This window comes from Halichoeres trimaculatus, unplaced genomic scaffold (assembly GCF_033239565.1).
Source record: "Halichoeres trimaculatus isolate MK-OKI-2021-1 unplaced genomic scaffold, fHalTri1.1 fHalTri1_scaffold_14, whole genome shotgun sequence".
NCBI lineage: Eukaryota > Metazoa > Chordata > Actinopteri > Labriformes > Labridae > Halichoeres > Halichoeres trimaculatus.
This window is the reverse complement of record NW_027437192.1, coordinates 2,448,683-2,468,746: the sequence shown is the minus strand read 5'-3', so window position 1 is coordinate 2,468,746 and position 20,064 is coordinate 2,448,683. Positions and strand designations below refer to the sequence as shown.

Below are 20,064 nucleotides of genomic sequence, written 5' to 3'. Positions count from 1 at the left end.
TGCTGCAGCTCAAAGTGAGCATCAGAACGAGGAAGTAAGGTGATTTAAGGGACTTTGAACGTGGCATGGTTGTTGGTCTGAGTATTTCAGAAACTGCTGATCTACTGGGATTTTAACCCACAACCATCTCTAGGGTTTACAGAGAATGGTCCCAAAAAGAGAAAATATCCAGTGAGCAGCAGTTCAGTGGGACAAAATGCCTTGTTGATGCCAGAGGTCAGAGGAGAATGGACAGACTGGTTGGAGCTGATAGAAAGGCAACAGTAACTCAAATAACCACTGGTTACAACCGAGGTCTGCAGAAGAGCATCTCTGAACACACAACACGTCCAACCTTGAGGCAGATGGGCTACAGCAGCAGAAGACCACACCGGGTGACCCTCCTGTCAGCTAAGAACAGGAAACTGAGGCTACAATTCACACAGCAACACCAAAACTGGACAATAGAAGATTGGAAAAACGTTGCCTGGTCTGATGAGTCTGGATTTCTGCTCCACATTCAGATGGTAGGGTCAGAATTTGGCCTCAACAACATGAAAGCATGGATCCATCCTGCCTTGTATCAACGGTTCAGGCTGCTGCTGCTGGTGTAATGGTGTGGGGGAGATTTTCTTGGCTCACTTTGGGCCCCTTAGTACCAACTGAGCATGGTTTAAAGTCCACAGCCTACCTGAGTATTGTTGCTGACCATGTCCATCCCTTTATGAGCACAGTGTACCCATCTTCTGATGGCTACTTCCAGCAGGATAACGCTCCATGTCATAAAGCTGGAATCATCTCAGACTGCTTTCTTCAACATGACAATGAGTTCCCTGTACTCAAATGTCCTCCACAGTCCCCAGATCTCAATCCAATAGAGCACCTTTGGGATGTGGTGGAACGGGAGATTCTCATCATGGATGTTCAGCCACAAATCTGCAGCAACTGTGTGATGCTATCATGTCAATATGGAGCAAACTCTCTGAGGAATGTTTCCAGGACCTTGTTGAATCTATGCCACCAAGGATTAAGGGGGTCCAACCCAGTACTATGAAGGTCTACCTATCAAAGTGGCCGGTGAAGGTATATTTGAATTATTACCGAAACACTGTTAAGTAGCTTTGAAAAATGTTAAAACAAAACAAAATCTGGTTTAAAGTTTTTAGAAAGTACTGTGAAATTTTTTCCAAGCTGCCAGTAAGAGATTGGCCAGCCCTCCAGAGACCTGTCTGGGGGGCGGAGCCATGGTCAGACCTTAGTACTTCTGACCTCCAACTTGTCATTAACTTGTTTGGAGATCCTTTTAAGGTTACCTCTGTATTTCAGCAAGTCAGGTGAAGATTTCATGCTTTTTTTTTTAAATAAGGGAGTGTTTCAATCATTTCACAGATAGTCTAAGGGATTTCTAAAACATATGAATATGTAAAACATCTGTGAGAGGGTGTAGTTCAGTGAAACAGAAGAAACTATAAAGATAATTTCCCCAGAATATATATATATTTAACACACAAACAAAGCTACATTCATACATACATACATACAGTCTTACATTCATACTAATACACATCAGTTTATTGGATTTTCTTGTTTTTATAAAAAGCAATTCGATAGATTATTACTTTGTATACGGTGTTATACTGTAAGGGCTAGGTCACTGTTAAAAAGCATGCACTTTCTTTTGGTTGTGTCCGAATCGTGAGTTTGAGAATGACTATGAGTATGTTTGGCACCGTCGCTCTGATTGGACTGATTTCACCTCAAAAACAACCTCAGACTCAGACGCACCGATCAGCAAACCAAACATCCCTCTGAGCAGGTCCTGCAGGGTTGATACCATGAGAAATAAACTTGTTGTGCCCTGAACCAACCACTGACATGATTTGCAACAGTTTCCTCAGTCTCATTAATTCCAGGTGTGTTGTATTGCGCTGAATATTTAAATAGGCCCTATCTCACAAATCCTTTTACTGAAGGTCAGACTTTAGTCCTGGTTCTTTGTTCCTAGTGGTCCAGACTGTTTCAGTTTGAGTCTTGGCCTCGTTTCTTGGCGTTACATTACATCCATCATCCGAAAAAGTCTTCCCATATTTCCTGGTGTGTAAATAGTCGGGAGGGTGTCGGGGTTGGGATAGAATAGCTTGATTGATTACTGAAGTATTTATTTGCTGTCTCTTCAGCTTTAGTTAGTCGCAACCACAACAATAGATCCCTCCTCCGCGTCTTCGTCTTTCTCCAGCAGCTGGACGACGCAGGGCGTGACCTCAAACGGCGTCCTCTCCGCGACAGTTTCGCTGGTCTGTGCTGGAAGTCCAGGACTGGAGCCTCTTGAGCCTTTTGTCGAGGTGGCGTCCTCTCTCAAAGGAGACGGGGTCAAGGAGGATGGCTCTGGCTCCATGGTTAATGTAACCTCTTCTACCTGTGGAGACAGGAAGTGGTCAGTCTGTAGCACCATCGGCTAATTGATGGCTATTGGCAATCAAAAATTTGACTTGTCCACCCTATTTTCTTGATTTGACAACTCTATCCTCTTAATCCACCATGAGTACAGCACTTTGCAGCATTTAGCAAGTTACAATGGCAAGGAAAAACTTACCTTTACCAGGCAGAAACCTCAGACAGAACCAGACTCAAACGCCCTGAATAATGACTCAGTGACAAAAAAGAAGAACTTTTTTGTTTGTAATGAGTTTTATGGGAGCTCCCTGTCTTTCCACGTGCCGATGTGGAATACCAAACCTTCGAGTGGGGAGATCACACCGCCCCTCTTTTCATGTGCTAGCCAAAGACAGGGAGAGCATCAGCAAAGACCTCCAGGGGTACGGGACTAAGTGAGCATTAGTGATGATATGTATGACCCTGGTTCAATCAGGCACAGCATAAAAGGAGGAGCTGGAGAGGACGTGGGTTTCAGATAACAGGGGAAACTTTCACCACTCACAGCACAGCACAGACTCCAGAAGGTGGTACCTCACCTTTGTCAGCTCCTCCTCCTCCTCTTCATGCTGCTCTGCTGTCCCTTCAGACTCTGGCTCTGGCTCCTCTCCAACCGTCTCCACCACTCCTCCGACCATTTCAGCCATCTGTCCGCTCAGCTGCCCGATGATGTCCACCTGCAACCGGTTAAGTATGCTGATTTAATTTCTGCTCATCCCTGTGCCCTGGATCTGAATCCAGGGGGTCTAAAACCACAGACTGACAGTGACTGTTTCATTTCAGTGGCTGGTTTCATTCATAGAAAAGAAAGAAAGGAACAGAGGTAGAAAGATGGACAAGCAGAGTATGAGCGTCCCTTTCACAGCTGGGTTTGCCTGTGCAGGACATCAGAGAGAAAGAACAGATACTTAGACGAGCACAACAGACAGATGCTGAATCCAAATGCCAGAGTTGCAAACTTGCGGACTTTACAGCATGCTACCCTGAAGACTTGTCAAAACTCATCAGGTCCATTCCTGGCTCTCATGCAGACTTTTGGCAGTGCTCCATGCAGATTTCCAGCCTGTCTCCTACCTTGCAGACTCCCCTGGCAGTTTCTCCCATCATTCACTGCGCTACAGATGTGTGCTAAGTGTGCCTGCTGATATAGACAAAGCCAGATCCAGAAACAGAAACAGATTAGGCAGGATGAACGCCAAGCATGGACAATGACCAAAAGGCTTTCCTGTGCAAAACATCGACTTTGATTGATTCGCTTTTTCACCTGTGAAGACACGAGCCTGAGAAATTAAATCAAAGAAGATGAACTTTAGCTTCCTACAAGAACAAGAGAGTATAGAGCATTATTCTTTAAAATTCACTGTTTCTATGAGACACTCATGCACTCTTCCTCTTCCCTCGTCTGTCGTTAAATCTAGTCCGCAAAGTCTGTAATCTGACCATTTGGATTCAGCCGGTGAGTGCCTACATGATGAGCCTCAACCTGCGCGGCTCCCCACAGGTCGGCTAATCGAGGGTGGGTGGGGGGACCCAGACTGTGGATGGTGCTGTTGGGAGTGGCTTGGAGGGAATGAGAGGCACTGTGGGGCCTGTGCTCCATGGACTGAAAGCAGAGACACAAGGAGAGGACAGTTAATGAAGACTCACCGAGCCGGCTTAGCCAAGAACTCCAAGGCTCTGTGAGGACAATCTGTTTGACGTTGATTACAGTGACCCCTGTGGCCACAATCGGTAGTGTTTTTTACGGGATAAAAACACTGTTTCCCAACGGAAACCAGACGACTGAAGGTTTCATACATTAACCAAACGTTTTCCACAGGTAGAGTTGGGCAAAAAGTATTTAATCAGTGTTAGGGATGATAGAAGACAATAGTTATGCTATTGTCTCTCCTTTTTCATATTTTCTATTTCTTTTCTATGTAATATTTTTCAGACTGGTTTCATAACAGAAATAAGGTTTTGGATAAGTAATGAAGAGTTACTGTGTTGCTCTGAGTCTTTGAATGCATCATTCCTGGTGCGAGGGCTCAGTTCCCTTTAAGACGTCAAGGTAATCTAGAGACGTGGCTCCAGCTGTGAAAAGAGGCCGGAATTGATGATGGCCAAGACAGCAGACTCGGAGGACCTCCTATTTTGTTTGGATTACTGGCGTGAAACTCCTTTTGCCTTTCCGTTAAGTCAACTCTTTTAATAAACTCTGAACTGTGACAAAAACGCTGGGGCTGGCCGGTCCTCTCAACACCGCCACCCGGTCTGCAATTGGACTCCGGAGGCCAGGTGAGCTTATCCTCACTGTGTATTTCTTGTTCATGAAACCAGTCCTTAACAGTGGTCTGTCTTTCGTTCCACACTTCATGTGTTAGGGTTAGCTTCCCGGGTTTATGAATCTTCCTAAAACGTTATCTAACCCGTAACAGTCACCCACTGATTTTGCAAGTTCTCCTACTTAGAAAGATAAGAGGGATCTGAAATAGTCATGAGAGCTACACTTCAACTATGAGAGACAAAAATGAAACAGAAATGAGAAAGAAAAATCCAGGAAATCACATTTTTAGAAAGTTTAGACAACATTAATGACAGGTAACGAGTCCTCTACCTGTTACCTGTATCAATATCACATGTTTGAGCTGGATAAAAGACACCTGTCCTCAGCTTTAGACAGTCAGACTCCTAACTCAACCATGGCCAAGACCAAAGAGCTGTCCAAGGACACCAGGAAGAGAACTGTAGACCTGCACCAGGCTGGGAAGACTGAATCTACAATAGGCAAGCAAGTGCAAGGCAAGTGTCAATAAATCAACTGTGGGAACAACTGGAAGAAAAGGGAAGACCATTGATCATCTCCCTCTATCTGGGGCCCATTTCAAGATCTCATCCTGTGGGGCCCAGGCCTGTCTGAAGTTTGCCAGAGAGCTTGGATGATCCAGAAGAGGATTGGGAGACTATCATGTGGTCAGATGAAACCAAAACATAACTTTTTGGTAAAGACTCAACTCTTCGTGTTTGGAGGAAGAAGAATGCTGAGTTCATCCCCAAGAACACCAGACCGACTGTGAAGCGTGGAGGTAGGAACCTCATGCTTTTTGACTGTTTTTCTGCAAAGGCGACAGGATGACTAACCCGTGTTGAAAGAAGAATGAAAGGAGCCATGTACGGTGATATTTTAAACCCAAACCTCCTCCCATCAGCAAGAGTATTAAAGATGGAACGTGGCTGGATCTTCCAGCAGGACAATGATCCCAAACAAACTGCTCAGGCAATGAAGAAGTGGCTCCGTAAAAAAAAACATTTCAAGGTCCTGGAGTGGCCTTACCAGTCTCCATGGAGCCCAACAGAAAACTTGTGGAGGGAGTTGAAAGTTGCTCTAAAGGAGATCTGCACAGAGGATGGGACAAAATATCAGCTACAGTGTGGAAACCTGGTGAAGACTGACCTCTGTCATTGCCTACAAAGGTTATGATACAAAGTATTGAGTTGAACTTTTGTTATTGGCCGAAGACTTAGTTTCCAGCATAATTTACTAACAAAGTTTTTTCATCATTGAAGTGTACCTCTGATGAAAATTAAGCCTCGTTTCCACCGAGCAGTTTGGTTAGGATCTGTACAGTTCGGTACGGGTTGGCACGGTTAGGCCTGGTCCTCTTTGTGTTTCCACAGCCGACCGTGCCCCCTCGTGGTAGGTGGCGTGTAAGCTGGATGCTGACAACCGCATCAGTAACATTAAAGTGTGACGTCATAGCAGCACGACACAGTGTACCCCACAAATAAATCCAACAAAGAAGCACCCCAACAGAAGGGTCCCAAAAAGTGGGACGGTTCGTCTCGGTTATTTGGAGGTCTATCCTGGGATTACTCAGTGGAAATGCTGTAAAATGCATGTCGTGCCGAGACGAACCGAACTGAACCACTTGGAGCCCTGGAAACAGGGCTTTTCAGACCTCTCCCATCTTTCTTAGTTGGAGAACTTGCAAAATCAGTGGCTGACTAAATACTTTTTTGACCCACTGAAAGTTTGAAAAAGATGCGAAAGTTGCACTAATGGCCCCAAACTGCCTCCGTGCACCGACCTGCTGCTGTTGGTACTGCAGGAACTGTTGCTGCTGGTAGTGATGGAGCTGTTGGAGCTGCTGGAGTTGGCTGTGCTGCTGCAGGACCAGATGAGTCTGCTGCTGTTGGAGGTAACTGCCTACCGTCCCCTCGTACCCCTCCCCGGGTGTCCCTCCGGCTCCACTGCTGCCTCCTGGAACAACCGTGGAGTGCTCATGAGATAAATTCAGGCGTTAGGGCAGCATAACGAAGAAAATCCTCAACACTTACCAGCAGCCATGATGTAGGAGCCCCCGCCAGGTGAGGCCACGCCTGAGGGCTGGCTGGTGATTGGGTCCCAGGCGTCTGAGGAGGACAGGCAGTACAGGCCCTGGGAGACGTAGGTGTGAGGCCAGACGTCTGCAGAGGAGTGGTGGAGCACCTGGTCTGTTGAAATGACACAGAAGAAGTTTGGTGGGTCAAAATATAATTTTTCCAATGATTGGAAGACAGCGGGGCTCTCCTGGAGCAGTTGGAAGAATCACGGGGGAAGCAACTGTGGAGAAGCTCATGCAGTGAGAATAAAATACACATCTTCATCAGAGTTTTAATGACTTAACTTCATTTTGTTCCACACTCATAACCATGACTCTGAGTGTTGGGGCGTTCGAATTCAACATAAACATTTTTGTTTACATAATTATCTCTTAAAATAGAGCGGTGCATCATCGATCCATTTATTCCAAAGACACTCAGAGGATTTTCTACGCCTCAGAGAAGATCAGCGTCTTTTCCCCAGACCCTGTCTCCAAAAACAGAGGCAATCTGTGATCAGTTATAAATACATTTGAGTAGAACACAATTATTCCTTCTAACAGGGAGTGCCACAAGGAGGCTGCCATCTTTGTTTTGGTCAGTCCACCAACGAGTGGCTGAATTTGGAGCTTGAACTTTGACACTTTAATCTTTGTCTTTACAATGGTTTGAGGGCTCCCCCTGTGGTAGAAATAAGTAACTGCAAAACTTTTTTTTTTCCTTATTATGAATTCATATTTCAGGATATTTGCAGGAAGGCCAAAACCTTTAACTTTTTTTCCTGATCTGTGATATCTACATGCTTTATTTCACTTCTCCTGATTTCCCAAGTGAAAGTAGAGCTGTGCAGGGCATCAAATGTCTTTCTACAATATTGTTTGACATTTATTTCACCATATATTTATGAAGTTGTAATTCCATTTAGTATTTCCTTGGTATTTGTGATGTAAAAATCTTTTATCTGACATCTCTTTGGTTGAATACTGTCCTTTCCCTCGGCATCCTAGTACCGGGTTGGACCCCCTTTTTCCTTCAGAACTACCTTAATCCTTGGTGTCATAGATTCAACAAGGTCCTGGAAACATTCCTCAGAGAGTTTGGTCCATATTGACATGATAGCATCACACAGTTGCTGCAGATTTGTGGTCTGAACATCCATGATGAGAATCTCCCGTTCCACCACATCCCAAAGGTGCTCTATTGGATTGAGATCTGGGGACTGTGGAGGACATTTGAGTACAGGGAACTCATTGTCATGTTGAAGAAAGCAGTCTGAGATGATTCCAGCTTTATGACATGGAGCGTTATCCTGCTGGAAGTAGCCATCAGAAGATGGGTACACTGTGCTCATAAAGGGATGGACATGGTCAGCAACAATACTCAGGTAGGCTGTGGACTTTTTTTTTTCTACTTTTTTCTTTTTTTCTTCTTTTCTCTCTTTTTTCTTTTTTCTCTTTTTTTCCTTCTTTTTTTCTTTTCTTTCTATTTTTCTTTTTTCCCCCTCTTTCTTTTTTCCTTTTTCTTTCTATTTTTTTTCTTCTTTTTTCCTCTTTTTTTCTTTTTTTTCCTTTTTTCTCTTTTTTTTCTTCTTTTTTTTCTCTTTTTTTTCCTTCCTTTTTTTTTTTTCTTTTTCCCCCCTTTCTTTTCCTTGTTTTCTTTGTTTTTTTTCTTTTGTCCCCTTTTGTTTTTCTTTTTTTTCTTTTTTTTTCTGTGGACTTTAAACCATGCTCAGTTGGTACTAAGGGGCCCAAAGTGAGCCAAGAAAATCTCCCCCACACCATTACACCAGCAGCAGCAGCCTGAACCGTTGATACAAGGCAGGATGGATCCATGCTTTCATGTTGTTGAGGCCAAATTCTGACCCTACCATCTGAATGTAGAGCAGAAATCCAGACTCATCAGACCAGGCAACGTTTTTCCAATCTTCTATTGTCCAGTTTTGGTGTTGCTGTGTGAATTGTAGCCTCAGTTTCCTGTTCTTAGCTGACAGGAGGGTCACCTGGTGTGGTCTTCTGCTGCTGTAGCCCATCTGCCTCAAGGTTGGACGTGTTGTGTGTTCAGAGATGCTCTTCTGCAGACCTCGGTTGTAACCAGTGGTTATTTGAGTTACTGTTGCCTTTCTATCAGCTCCAACCAGTCTGTCCATTCTCCTCTGACCTCTGGCATCAACAAGGCATTTTGTCCCACAGAACTGCTGCTCACTGGATATTTCCTCTTTTTGGGACCATTCTCTGTAAACCCTAGAGATGGTTGTGGGTTAAAATCCCAGTAGATCAGCAGTTTCTGAAATACTCAGACCAACAACCATGCCACGTTCAAAGACCCTTAAATCAGTGCAATCAAGTTGCAGCTATCTCTTCTGTAAAGCACTCCACAGACCTTCCTGGAAAAATGCACAAACAATCCTGCTCCTTTCACGCTAAAATCCAAAATAAAAATGAGCTGACACTGAGTTTCTGGAGGTGAAACTTCCCTCATTAGTTCTGATTCCTGACAGTAAGAGACTGACTCACGCCTGTCTGTGTGTGTTTGTGAACAGTCACTGTTGTATGCTAGCTGAAGTGCTGAGCGGAGCCCATATGGAGTTGTTAATGAGAGCAGGGATAAGTCCTTGTGCTAACCTACAGGCTCCCTCAGGGTGGGACAGGGATCTGCTTTACTAAACACCACAAAGAACCAGAATAGAAACCACTCTCAGTCCAAGTCTGCGGTTCAATTAAAAGCCTCTATCAAATCCAGAATCCTGAATCAGATGCACAGAGAGAATTAATGTTTGTATCATATATCTGGACGTCCTTCTTTGTTGTGTCATCCTTGGTGCCACTAAATATTAATTTAAATCCTCTTAACTTCTCTTCCAATGCATGCAATCTCATTTCTTGATTTGATTAGCACTCTGTGGTGAATATTACTCATGCACTCATGCTCCATGTGTTTGTGCATCTTCTGATAGTTCATGAATTAATCGTGTTAGAGAAAAGAAGCCAGTGGCAGTGAAAGGCAGAGACGTGCAGCTGTGAGCGTGCCCTCCAAAAGTCCTTTACAGCTGGTTGGCAGAATAACTGACGCAGCAGATTTTTCTCTGCAGAAACTGGAGTCTACGCAAGTGTTTGTGTCTTATTTTGAAGTGAAAACTGTCTTTTCAAGCGTCATATGAGCCACATTTACCAGACAGGTCCATAAAAATGGTTTATTTCGGGATGTTGGAAAACAAAAATTCATAAGAGGATTGGGGCCACTGAAAAAAAGTCCAATTTTTTAATTATTTTTTTCTGAGAAAAAAAGTCAGAATGCAGACTTTAATCTCAGAATTCTGATTTTTTTCTCAGAAAAATAGTAATGAAAAGAGAAAAATTGGATGATTTTTTTTGTGGTTCTATTCTACTTCCGTACAAAAATAATGCTTGAGAGGTTAAAAAATAATCTGGCAATGGGGCAAAAAATGCTCTCGAAATCAGAACAAAGGAAGTGATTCTAGCATCATTTTTTTCCCCACTGTAAAGGTTTTGACTCCTGTACCTCTGCTCGTGATGCTCTCCTGGTTGACCTCACTGAGGTGAGCCACGCTGCCCTGGTTGGAGCCGGCGCCCATACTCTCCCCGTCCATCGAGTTCCAGCCAAACAGGGTCGCCTCGGAGATCGCAAACTGCTGCATGATGCCTGACAGGAAGTGAAAGAGGTAACGATAAATGGCACAAGCACATTCTTTGATGCAAAAAAAACTGAAATCTTATCAAGTGTGTTTGGCTTATTTTCAGCAGAAAATGTTTTTTTAGACACAATATGAGCCACATTCGCCTGACCAGTCCAGAAAAATGTCTTGCTTCAAGTTTTTTAAAGACAAAAATGAGGTTTGATTTGATCATAACAAGTAAGAAATAGGATAGAATAGAAAAGAACTTTTTTGTCATTGTAACAAGTACAAAAAAATTGAAGTCACAGCAGCAATCAAGAAAACAAAAGTAAGAAAGTGTATAGAAAGTGTAAAAAGCTCCATAAGAAAATAGATGCTGACAGCTTGTCCATCATTGTCCAGTTCAGCCAGCCTCCACCTCCACAGGGTCCAGGACTGAGCTTCTTCAGCAGTCTGTTCAGTCTCTGTCTCCTGGATCCTGTCTGCTCACAGCAGGTGAAGCTCTTCACATGTGGCGTTGGTGTCTGGTGTTAGCTCTGTTAGCCATGTCTGTGAATAGCATGATGCTACTCTGCCTTCTAGTATTCCCTCTGTTGCTGGGTTAGCACAGCTAGCTCGTCCATCTTATTGGAGATAGATCTTACGTTCCCAATAACGATGGATGGAAGGACAGGTCCATGTCCTCACTACTTAGCTCAGACCTGAGAACCAGCACGTCGTCCTCACCTCCTCCTCCTCACCTTGTGGGGAAACATCCGGCCTTACACCAGTTAGCATTGACATGCTACAGGCTGCTAACAGCTGATTTCACATGTAAACAATGCAGCCATGGTTACATGTAGGATCTCCAGACAAACACAGGAGCAAAAAGTAGTAAAAATATCACTGAAGACACAAAAAGTTTGGTGTACATGACCAACAATGAGCCATACAAAGTGATGATCCACTCCAAATACAAAGATTACGAAAAAGAGACGAAAAAATTACAAGAAACAGACAAAGAAGAGAAAGCTGCTGCAAAAGGCAGCCATAGCCAACAGGGCGGCGCCTAGCAACGTATATCTAATAAAATAAATGCTGCCAATGGAACAAGAGAGAAGTTTCTTTTACTAAGACATTATTCTAGTTTCAAGCAAATTTCTCTTGTTCTATTTGCAGTTGTTTTTTTACTTGGTAAGAGCAATTCAGACCTCATTTTTTTCTTTAAATAACTTATGATAAGACATTTTTTCTGGACTGGTCATGTGAATGTGATGCCCATCAAGAGTAACAAGACAGTTTTTACTTAAAATAAGACAAAAACACTTGATAAGATTTCAGTTTATTGTGGTGTATCAAAGAAAGAAATTATTATGGACATCATTTCATAACTTTTAACCTTGTCAGAGATGCTTGAGTTGATGCAGAAACTGGTCTTGAACACAGTCAGCCCGAGCATGGTACACTCCAAAAAACAGACATCGTATCAAGTGTTTTTGTCTTATTATCAGTAAAAAAATGTCCTTTTAGACTTAATATGAGCCACATTCACCTGACTAGTCCAGAAAAATTTCATGTAACAAGCAATTCAGATCTCATTTTTGTCTTTAAATGACTTGAAACAAGACTTTTTTTCTGGAGTGATAAGTTGAACTGTAGAATAATTTAGCCAACAAACCACAATGAATTGCTGCAACAACATACTTCAACCTTCAACAACATTTAGTGCTGAAAATTCACTAAGAGCTGAGTCTGAGACCTTCTGACTCGCTCTACCCCCGAGGACAAAGAGGAGAAATCTCTTAAAGTAGAAAGGGACTCTGTGGATCGTATAGAGTTAGGTAATTCATTCACCATTTGGGAACAACAGAGGAGAAGAGTCCGGCTAGAGATTTGGAGCCGCGCTGGGCTGGGAGCACCAGGCGTCTTTCACAAGCAGAGAGTAGTGGGTCAGAAGGAGTGTAGACCTGGATGAGGGACACCAGGTCAGCAGGAGTCGTTCTTGTAAATGTTTTGTAAGCCAGAAGAAGAGCTTTGAATTTGATTGGAGCTGCTACTGGAGGCCAGTGAAGAGAGATGAACAACAGGAGGGGGAGGGAGTTGCAGCAGTCGATGTGTGAAATCACAAGGGCCTGTACCAGAAGCTGTGTGTCCTATTGTGTCAGGTAGGGTCTGATCCTCCTGATGTTATAGAGGGCAGATCCACAAGACCAAGCAATCATGGCCACGTAAACCTTGAACCTTACTTGAAATAAGACAAAAACTCTTGATAAGATTTTTTTGCCGTGTGAAGTTTCTTCTCTGAACGTCGTCCTCACCTGCAGCAAAGCGAGCCTCCTTCTCCCCGTCACTCAGGTCGCTGTAAGCGTCGTTCTCCATCCTCCTCTCCTTCTCCCTCTGCAGGTTGGTATGCCCCGCGCCCCCCATCGGCCCCGCTGATGGTTTGCCCCAGCTCTGCCACTCGATCATGTGGGCGACCCGACCCTGGGCCATGGCAGTGGGCTTGGTGACTTTGTCCTTCATGGAGCGGCTCACACCTACAGCAGGTACGCGGCGAGCCAACACACACACACACACACACACACACACACACACACACACACACACACACACATTGTCAAACTTGTGACCTTATAAGTGGAGGACTCCTCTCGCTGAGGCTCGGGGGGGGAGGAGGGGGTAAATGATAATGAGATGAGCCGATGTAGAGGAAGTGTAAGACATGATATCATGAGGCGTGATTGCCATGAGGTTAAAGGGTTACAGGGAGTTCTGTGAACGAGGAAGAGGACATGGCAGATCATTTGCTTTAAGACATATTCAATCAGACTCCATTAGGAGCCTGGAACGTGAATATGCCTCTCCAAATTTAGGATTTCATGCTAAAGTAATTATTCCTCTTTGTCTAAGTCGGCTTCTCTTAAAGGAACAGTAACCACACTTTCACATCTTGTCTGGGCATCCTCACAACCACCAATCAGATCAGGGGCTTGGGACACCTTCATCTGACCTTTAACCCTCAGCAGCTTTCTTCCCCTGATTATCCAATGGATAGATCAACAGCACCACGAGCGAAACCTTTGAAATTCGACCTTTTTGACCACTCGTAGCCTGCTGATGATTAAAACGAGTCAGCACTTACTGTCATTCCTCCAGTTATGTCATAATTGTCTTTTTGACATGATTACAGCGCCTGAGGACTTTCCATTCGGCATTGCTCACAGTGACACCTGTGGCAAGAACCGGAAATGTTTTCCCAGGATGAAAAGCAGCAAGGTATGTTTTTTTGTTTGAAACATGTCATTACTCAAATGTTGTTAACTCAGTTTGTAGTTTAGAGTCCAGAATAAGAAGAGAGAGTTCAGTATTCCTCACAGAGCGCTCTAAGACGTGTCGGTATCGAGTAGCATGTAGCAGAATCGTTGCTAGCTTAGCCGCTTTGTTGCCATATTTGGCGACTCTTTTTCAACAAATCAATCAGACTTTTCCTGGAGTTTGGAGACTTGGAGGTACAAACACGAATCAATCTGAGGCCATGTCATGTCGGTCATCCTGTCGTCTAACCCTAAACTTCAATTTTACGTCACTGTTCTGAGAAGTCTGAAAAAATAAAGGAATAAGATCCTAAAAGTAAAAAAAAAAACAGTTCACTTAAAGATCTTTTGAGATCATTTTTTCAATTGGTTTTCTAACTTCCTCCAAAACGCTCTAACTTTATCACATCGCCACATGCAATGAAGTAATGTCCCCCTTTCTTTCATACATTTGTGCACCAATCTGCGATTTTACCTTCATTTTTATTTAGTTTAACTGGTGTAATGTGTGTTCGCATTGTCTATTTATATTGAACGGGTCTTAATCCTGAGTTGATTGTTTTTCCGTCGACGTTTTTCCATAATCGATGCACTGTGCTGCGTTATGACTGTATTAGTTTCTCTTCAGTCTATTTGTCTTCTTTCTTTCTGTCAGGTTATTGAGCAGTTGGTAACTAGCTGAAGGTGCATTACTGCCACCTACTGGACTGGAGTGTAGATGACCAGGGCTGCTAGGCTGTTTGCGTCACATGTAATAAGATCAGCGGAGGAGCGGAGCTGAGCTGGCAAATGAGGGAAACAAGGAAACACGAGCAGCTATTCGTCCAAAAATACAGAGTTTGGGAAAATTTCACGCTGAGTAAAAGCACATGGCGTGTTGATTGCAACATTTGCAAAAATGACCTCAAAACACAAACATGTTGAGCTCATTGATGACGAGCCGGGAGCTCACGGCAAGGTGAAGAGCTACAAAATCTTACATACACTCCTTTATATGTTGTGAAATACATGGTATGTCTTTAAACTAACGTTAGCATTAGCGTTAGCTGCTACAGATAGTGGTAGGGCAGAGGGGGTGAACTGTTTGACCTGCAGGTCAAATTGTTGATTCTTTAAGTGACAATACATTCTTGTCATATACATGTTTATAAAATTTATAAAATTAGCATCTGGTCAGTTTAATTATGTTCAAATCATCAACTAAAAACACAACACTTTTAGTTTTGCAAATTTATCTGTCATACATTCTCATCCTTTTTTCCCCGCGATTCACCGATTAATCGATTAATCGATTAATCGATTAATCGATTAATCGTAAATATAATCATCAGAGTATTCGATTATTCAAATAATTGTTAGTTGCAGCCCTGGGTTGTTTGAGTGTGTGCTTTAGTACAAATTGATTTCCAGTCATCTGAGGAAATTTCCATTCCCAAATCCTCACTCCATACCAACCTTTAACATTTTTTATTTCTCACTTTTTGTTGCTCCTACAACGTTATTCCTCTCTCTGTTAGAATCCATGACAATTACATGCAAATGGACAATTATGCAAATTAGATGGTGGCTTCATTTAGTGACTTCTAGGACGTAAGCTCGCTCTTCTTTTTATCAAATCTTGCTCCTAACAGCTGGGAAAGTATCATCCTGGGGATTTTCAGTCTACGTGCTGTGAGAAATAACAGATTTTGGGGCTCATAATCTCATTTAAATCGTGGATTGTGAACAGGCAAATATATATATCACTCCAAGATCCTTAGAAAGTCTTCACGGGGCCTTTAAGTCTTAAGTTTAAATCTCCACAGGTTAAGAGGGCAGATGTCGGGTTGTTGAGCAGAGAGGCACGAAGACGCCGGCTGAAAGCTGACAAACCACATCATTAATGCTAAAAGCCGTTACTCATCTCCTGGTAAACAGAATAAATGAGGTTCATTAGACTTTGCGTAATTAAAAACGTGTTACACAGACGGAGAGAGCTAGGGAAAAGTAATCCTTAGGTGTAAACAGAGAGCTACGGAGGGTCCACCGGCAATCCTCTGCCCAATTAAGATGCAAATACAGGACCCAAAGTGGGGACAAATACACCGAGTCAAACGCTCACAGAGAGGCTGATCGATAAAAAGTGAAATTAAAATCAAACAGGCGTGAATAAACACAGACAGAGCTGAGGAACGCGCTCCCCCCGTCCAGAGGGCAAGTTGCAGGCTGAGGTATAAATAGAAACAGTTTTTCCCCTCAGACAAAGAGAGCCAATCTCATCTGAAAATCAAACACTCCCTGCAGAGTCTAATTGGGATGGAAATAGGAACGGAAAGAATGGGGATGAGAGATGAGGGAGGGCGTTGGGGTCTTGGCGAGTCGAAGGCTCGGAAAGTGTAGAAATTAAACCAACAGACTGATTTCAACAACAACAACAACGACGACGACGAAAGAGGAAAGAAAAAGAAACACTTTGGACACAAACACTGAGCTGCTACACTCAAACAAAGCACAGAAGCACAGAGATAGCACAGAAGAGGCACCACCAGCCACAACACGCCACAGAAGAGGCACCAGTTCACAAATACCAGGCCACACCGCCGCCGTCACTGCCACAGTACAGGCACTCTACGTTTCCCAGCACGCCTGTGGAGACGCCTCAGTCGGGCTGTAAAGTAAGTCATCCCACTTACTTTAGATTCTTTGAAATCATCGGTCTGATTGGCTTTCCGTCAATGACTCTGGCCGTCATTGACGTCTGCTGTTGGTATCAATGGAGGAAGAAGGGAAAGTAGGGAGTGATAAAAGAAGGGGCACCCACAGGGGCGGCCATGTTGGTTCCAAGCTCCTCTTTCGTCTCCTGCTCCAGAGTGAAGTCGACTGTTGAGGCTCGGTTTGGTTTTTTAGAAAAGTCTGGAGTTGGTGGAAAAGTTGTAAAGATCATTCTTGTTCAGTTTCTGTTTGAGCGAGAAAATGGAACTTTAGCATGTGTTGTTGTCTGACTCATAGCTACAACAGCCAAAACTAAAGCCAAAAACTGGGATTTAATATCTATACAATCATAGTAATTCCTAGTTCGTAAAGTAGAGAGTGAAGTTAAATTAGATAAATGGGGATGATTTGTAAGTGTGCACATCCTGCCCTCATTGAGCCACCCCAGTCTGAAAGTCTGGACACGCCCCTGCACAGAGACACACAGTAACGGTGTGATATGAAAGCTGACAGATTTTCAGGTTTGATCACCTAAAGCTGGAGGAAAACTCATCTGTTGATTTTAAACAATGAAAGAAAAGATAGACAAACTAAAACTTCTGATCCAAAGGGAGCAGAAAGATGACTCCTGTATGAGGGGGAAGAGGATTAATGACCAGCTGATGAGAAATACACGCCAGTGTCGGAGCGCAGCACTCATCATTACAGTATCCACAGACTTCGGGGTGGGACTCCATCATGCGTGATGCGGTATGATTCGTTTTTTTATCATTTTCAAGATCTACCAGGGAAGTTTCAAAGATCGACCAGTCGATCGCGATTGACCGGTTGGTGACCTCTGCTTTAGAGCATTTGAGGGAGGGCTGAAAAGTTTGTAGCCTGACCAGGAAGGAGTTATGCCATAGCAATGAAACTTGGCATGAATTAAATTCAACATTTTCTGACACTAACAGTGTGGTTTATTTTTCATCACGGTTGATGTTTTCTTGCGTTGTTGCTGTGGCAGGACGGCCGTGAATGTCCTTGGGGGTGAACCCTTTTTTTCTGCAGATATTTGATAACACTGTGCTAAATTTGATCCATATTTACAAAGTGTCTCTGGTTCTACTTTTCAAAATAATAATTTATTTCTTAGAAATATCAAAGTGCTGTAAGGAAAGGATGGATGGTTGTTGTTAAACTGAACATTTATTTGAGTTTTGACTGTCTGACTGCCACACTGAGACAGAAACCAGGAGTGATCTTTACAACAAAAGAAGGGAAAAGAGTCGAACCCCTCCAGATCTCAACAACGACTCCACCCTGGACCCTCTGTGGAGCATGTGGAGGCAACATGGGGGCTGTTTTACCACCTAGCAGCACAGACACACACCTGACACACCTGACAGAGAGGACTTAGCCAGGGCACCGATTCCGTAGGTGTTGGCGGGCTTCCTCTTGAGACGAGGCAGAATGGAAGTCGTGTCCTCCATGGACAACTGAGGAGAGAAGGAGGGAGGGAGGTGAGGCGAGGACGAGGGGAGGGTAAAGAGAGACAATATGCAGCATGATGGGAAAAAATGACGGAAATAAAAAAGATGATGAGGACAGAAGGCCGGGGAGATAAAGAGGGCGTAAAAGAAATGGAGGTGAAAGGAGCAGATCATTCAGAAAATGAGCGAGACAGAAGAACAGAAGTTCGGTGTCAGAGGGAAGAAGAAAGGAGGGTTAATCATCCAAACACTTCAGATCCAGAAGAAGAAACAGGCTGTGGAGGAGGAAATGAAAGCAGTTTAGAGGAACAGCACACAGTCACCAACATCTCACCATGAAATGATTTGTCTGATTAAAGAGGAAGTTTTAAATAACTGTGAAAATACAGATGGGTGAATCGTTAAAACAGCCACAAGGTTATTTTATTATCCCCCCAAAGGAGAGACTCATTTCTTTCAAATCACTGTTTTTAATATTCAGGCGTTCATCTCATTCATCCTCGCTGATGGTTTGAAAACATTCAGACCCAGAAGTGACTCACTTTGGAGTCTGATGCAGTGATTATCCAACATTATTGGTTGTTTCTCGTCACTCTAAAAGAAAAACTGAACCATGATCTGGGTGTGAGAAGAGGACGCGGGTTTTGTACGTCTAGATTAAGTTTCCAATCTTCCCTACCCACCATTTTAACCAAATACGGTCGCCATCAGCTCAAACAGGTCACATGTAAAAACAAAAATGAAACTGAAGCAGGACTGCAAACACAAACTGTACAGATTAAAAGTGGTGAGTCTTAAAAATGATGTTACTGTTCGACTGGTTTTTGATTGTTACTTCTGCTGGCCGTCATGTTTGGTAAAGTGCTAGATTTCAAAGCATATGTTGATCCTTTTTTTTTACTGTTTGTAGTATCTTAAAACCCAACATTGTAGAACAGCGGTTGGAAATTATCCATTGATAAACACCCAACATCTGTGCCATCTACTTTGTCTTTAGCCCCGTTTCCACCAAGCGGTTCAGTTCGGTTTGTCTTGGCATGGCACGCATTTTACGCCGTTTCCACTGAATAATCCCAGGGCAGATCCTCAGATAACTGAGACAAGCCATTCCACTTTTTGGGACCCCAGGGGTGACAGACTAAACTGATCCGATCCCGGTCGGTGGAGCTACAACACTGCAGTCCGTCAATTGGTGGAAAGAATCGTCCCTTCCTGTGCGACAGTGGCAGCTGTATTTCTCATGGCGGCACACAGACTTCTCTGAAACAGAGTCTTTGGCTTTTAACTCAGCATGAGAGTTGTGTAATCCGTGTCCTTTTATGTCTTCTATGGTTTTAACCCCTTTTTTATGACTCTTATTTGTTTCTATGTGTTATTTAAATTTATTTTATTTCTGTTATTGATATTCTCATATGCTATTTTAACTGTGCAGCACTTTGGTGAACTTAAATGTTTTTTAAAATGTGCTATATAAATAAAGTGGATTGGATTGGATGAAAACAGCAAACAGGACCAGGATGGTCCAACCCATACCAAAACCTCTAAAAATGGACTGCTTGGTGGAAATGGGGCTTATGTCACTTTTAGTGTAAAGCATTCGTCCCTATCAAAAAAAAAAAAAAGTAAATCAGCATGTTGATATAAGCCCAGGGGTTTTGGTTACACACCCCATGAGGTTAGCTTAAGCAGAGGTTAGCATATCCAATCTATATCCTCTGTCCTGTCCTTTCTGAATAAAATTATACAAAGTCTGAAAAAAAATTTGAAAAATGAATGTTAACTTAAAATAAATGACTTTCTGTTTGTCACATTCAGTCCGAGCCAATCAGAGAAACCAAACTTATGGCCTTAGTACATTAATCTTTACACTTAAGAAACGTAAACCTTACACACATTAAAGTGCAAGGTTCATCTTTCAATAAAGAAATGTCGTCCAGCTCTGAGGAAAACTGCCACTTTATCTGAATCCACTCTGATCTCTTCACCATTTGTCTTTGTTTACAGTCTCACACTCACTTCTTCATGTGCCACAACTCAACCACACCCTCCTCCCCCTTAAAGGATAGTGAGTTTAGTCATTCTCTGACCAGGAACACTTCGACTCAGATGTCTTTGTTTACAGAACTGAATCACTATTTGTTGATTTGTTTTATCTCCTAAATAAAACGAGTCATTAAGACCCAGCACACTCTGCTTTACAGCTCAGAGAAACAAACATCCC

At 43.2% G+C, this 20,064-nt stretch overlaps 1 protein-coding gene across 6 annotated transcripts in view; it reads right to left on the bottom strand.

Moving 5' to 3' along the window:
• Positions 1-1,463: 1,463 nt before the first annotated feature.
• The window catches only part of LOC141803524 (protein FAM131B-like), a 77,123-nt gene continuing 58,522 nt past the window's right edge, over positions 1,464-20,064 (bottom strand). For 2 of the 6 annotated variants that reach the window (XM_074687623.1, XM_074687626.1), the window contains 8 exons: positions 17,753-17,849; positions 12,685-12,903; positions 10,273-10,413; positions 6,730-6,885; positions 6,480-6,652; positions 3,881-4,015; positions 2,952-3,089; positions 1,464-2,395 (listed from right to left, as the gene is read on the bottom strand). In XM_074687623.1, coding sequence (XP_074543724.1) covers positions 2,159-2,395; positions 2,952-3,089; positions 3,881-4,015; positions 6,480-6,652; positions 6,730-6,885; positions 10,273-10,413; positions 12,685-12,903; positions 17,753-17,849 — 1,296 coding nt within the window. In that variant the 3' untranslated portion in view covers positions 1,464-2,158. Of the gene's footprint in view, positions 2,396-2,951; positions 3,090-3,880; positions 4,016-6,479; positions 6,653-6,729; positions 6,886-10,272; positions 10,414-12,684; positions 12,904-17,743; positions 17,850-20,064 lie in introns of all 6 variants that reach the window. The other 4 variants (XM_074687622.1, XM_074687625.1, XM_074687624.1 and 1 more) reach the window with 3 other exon arrangements.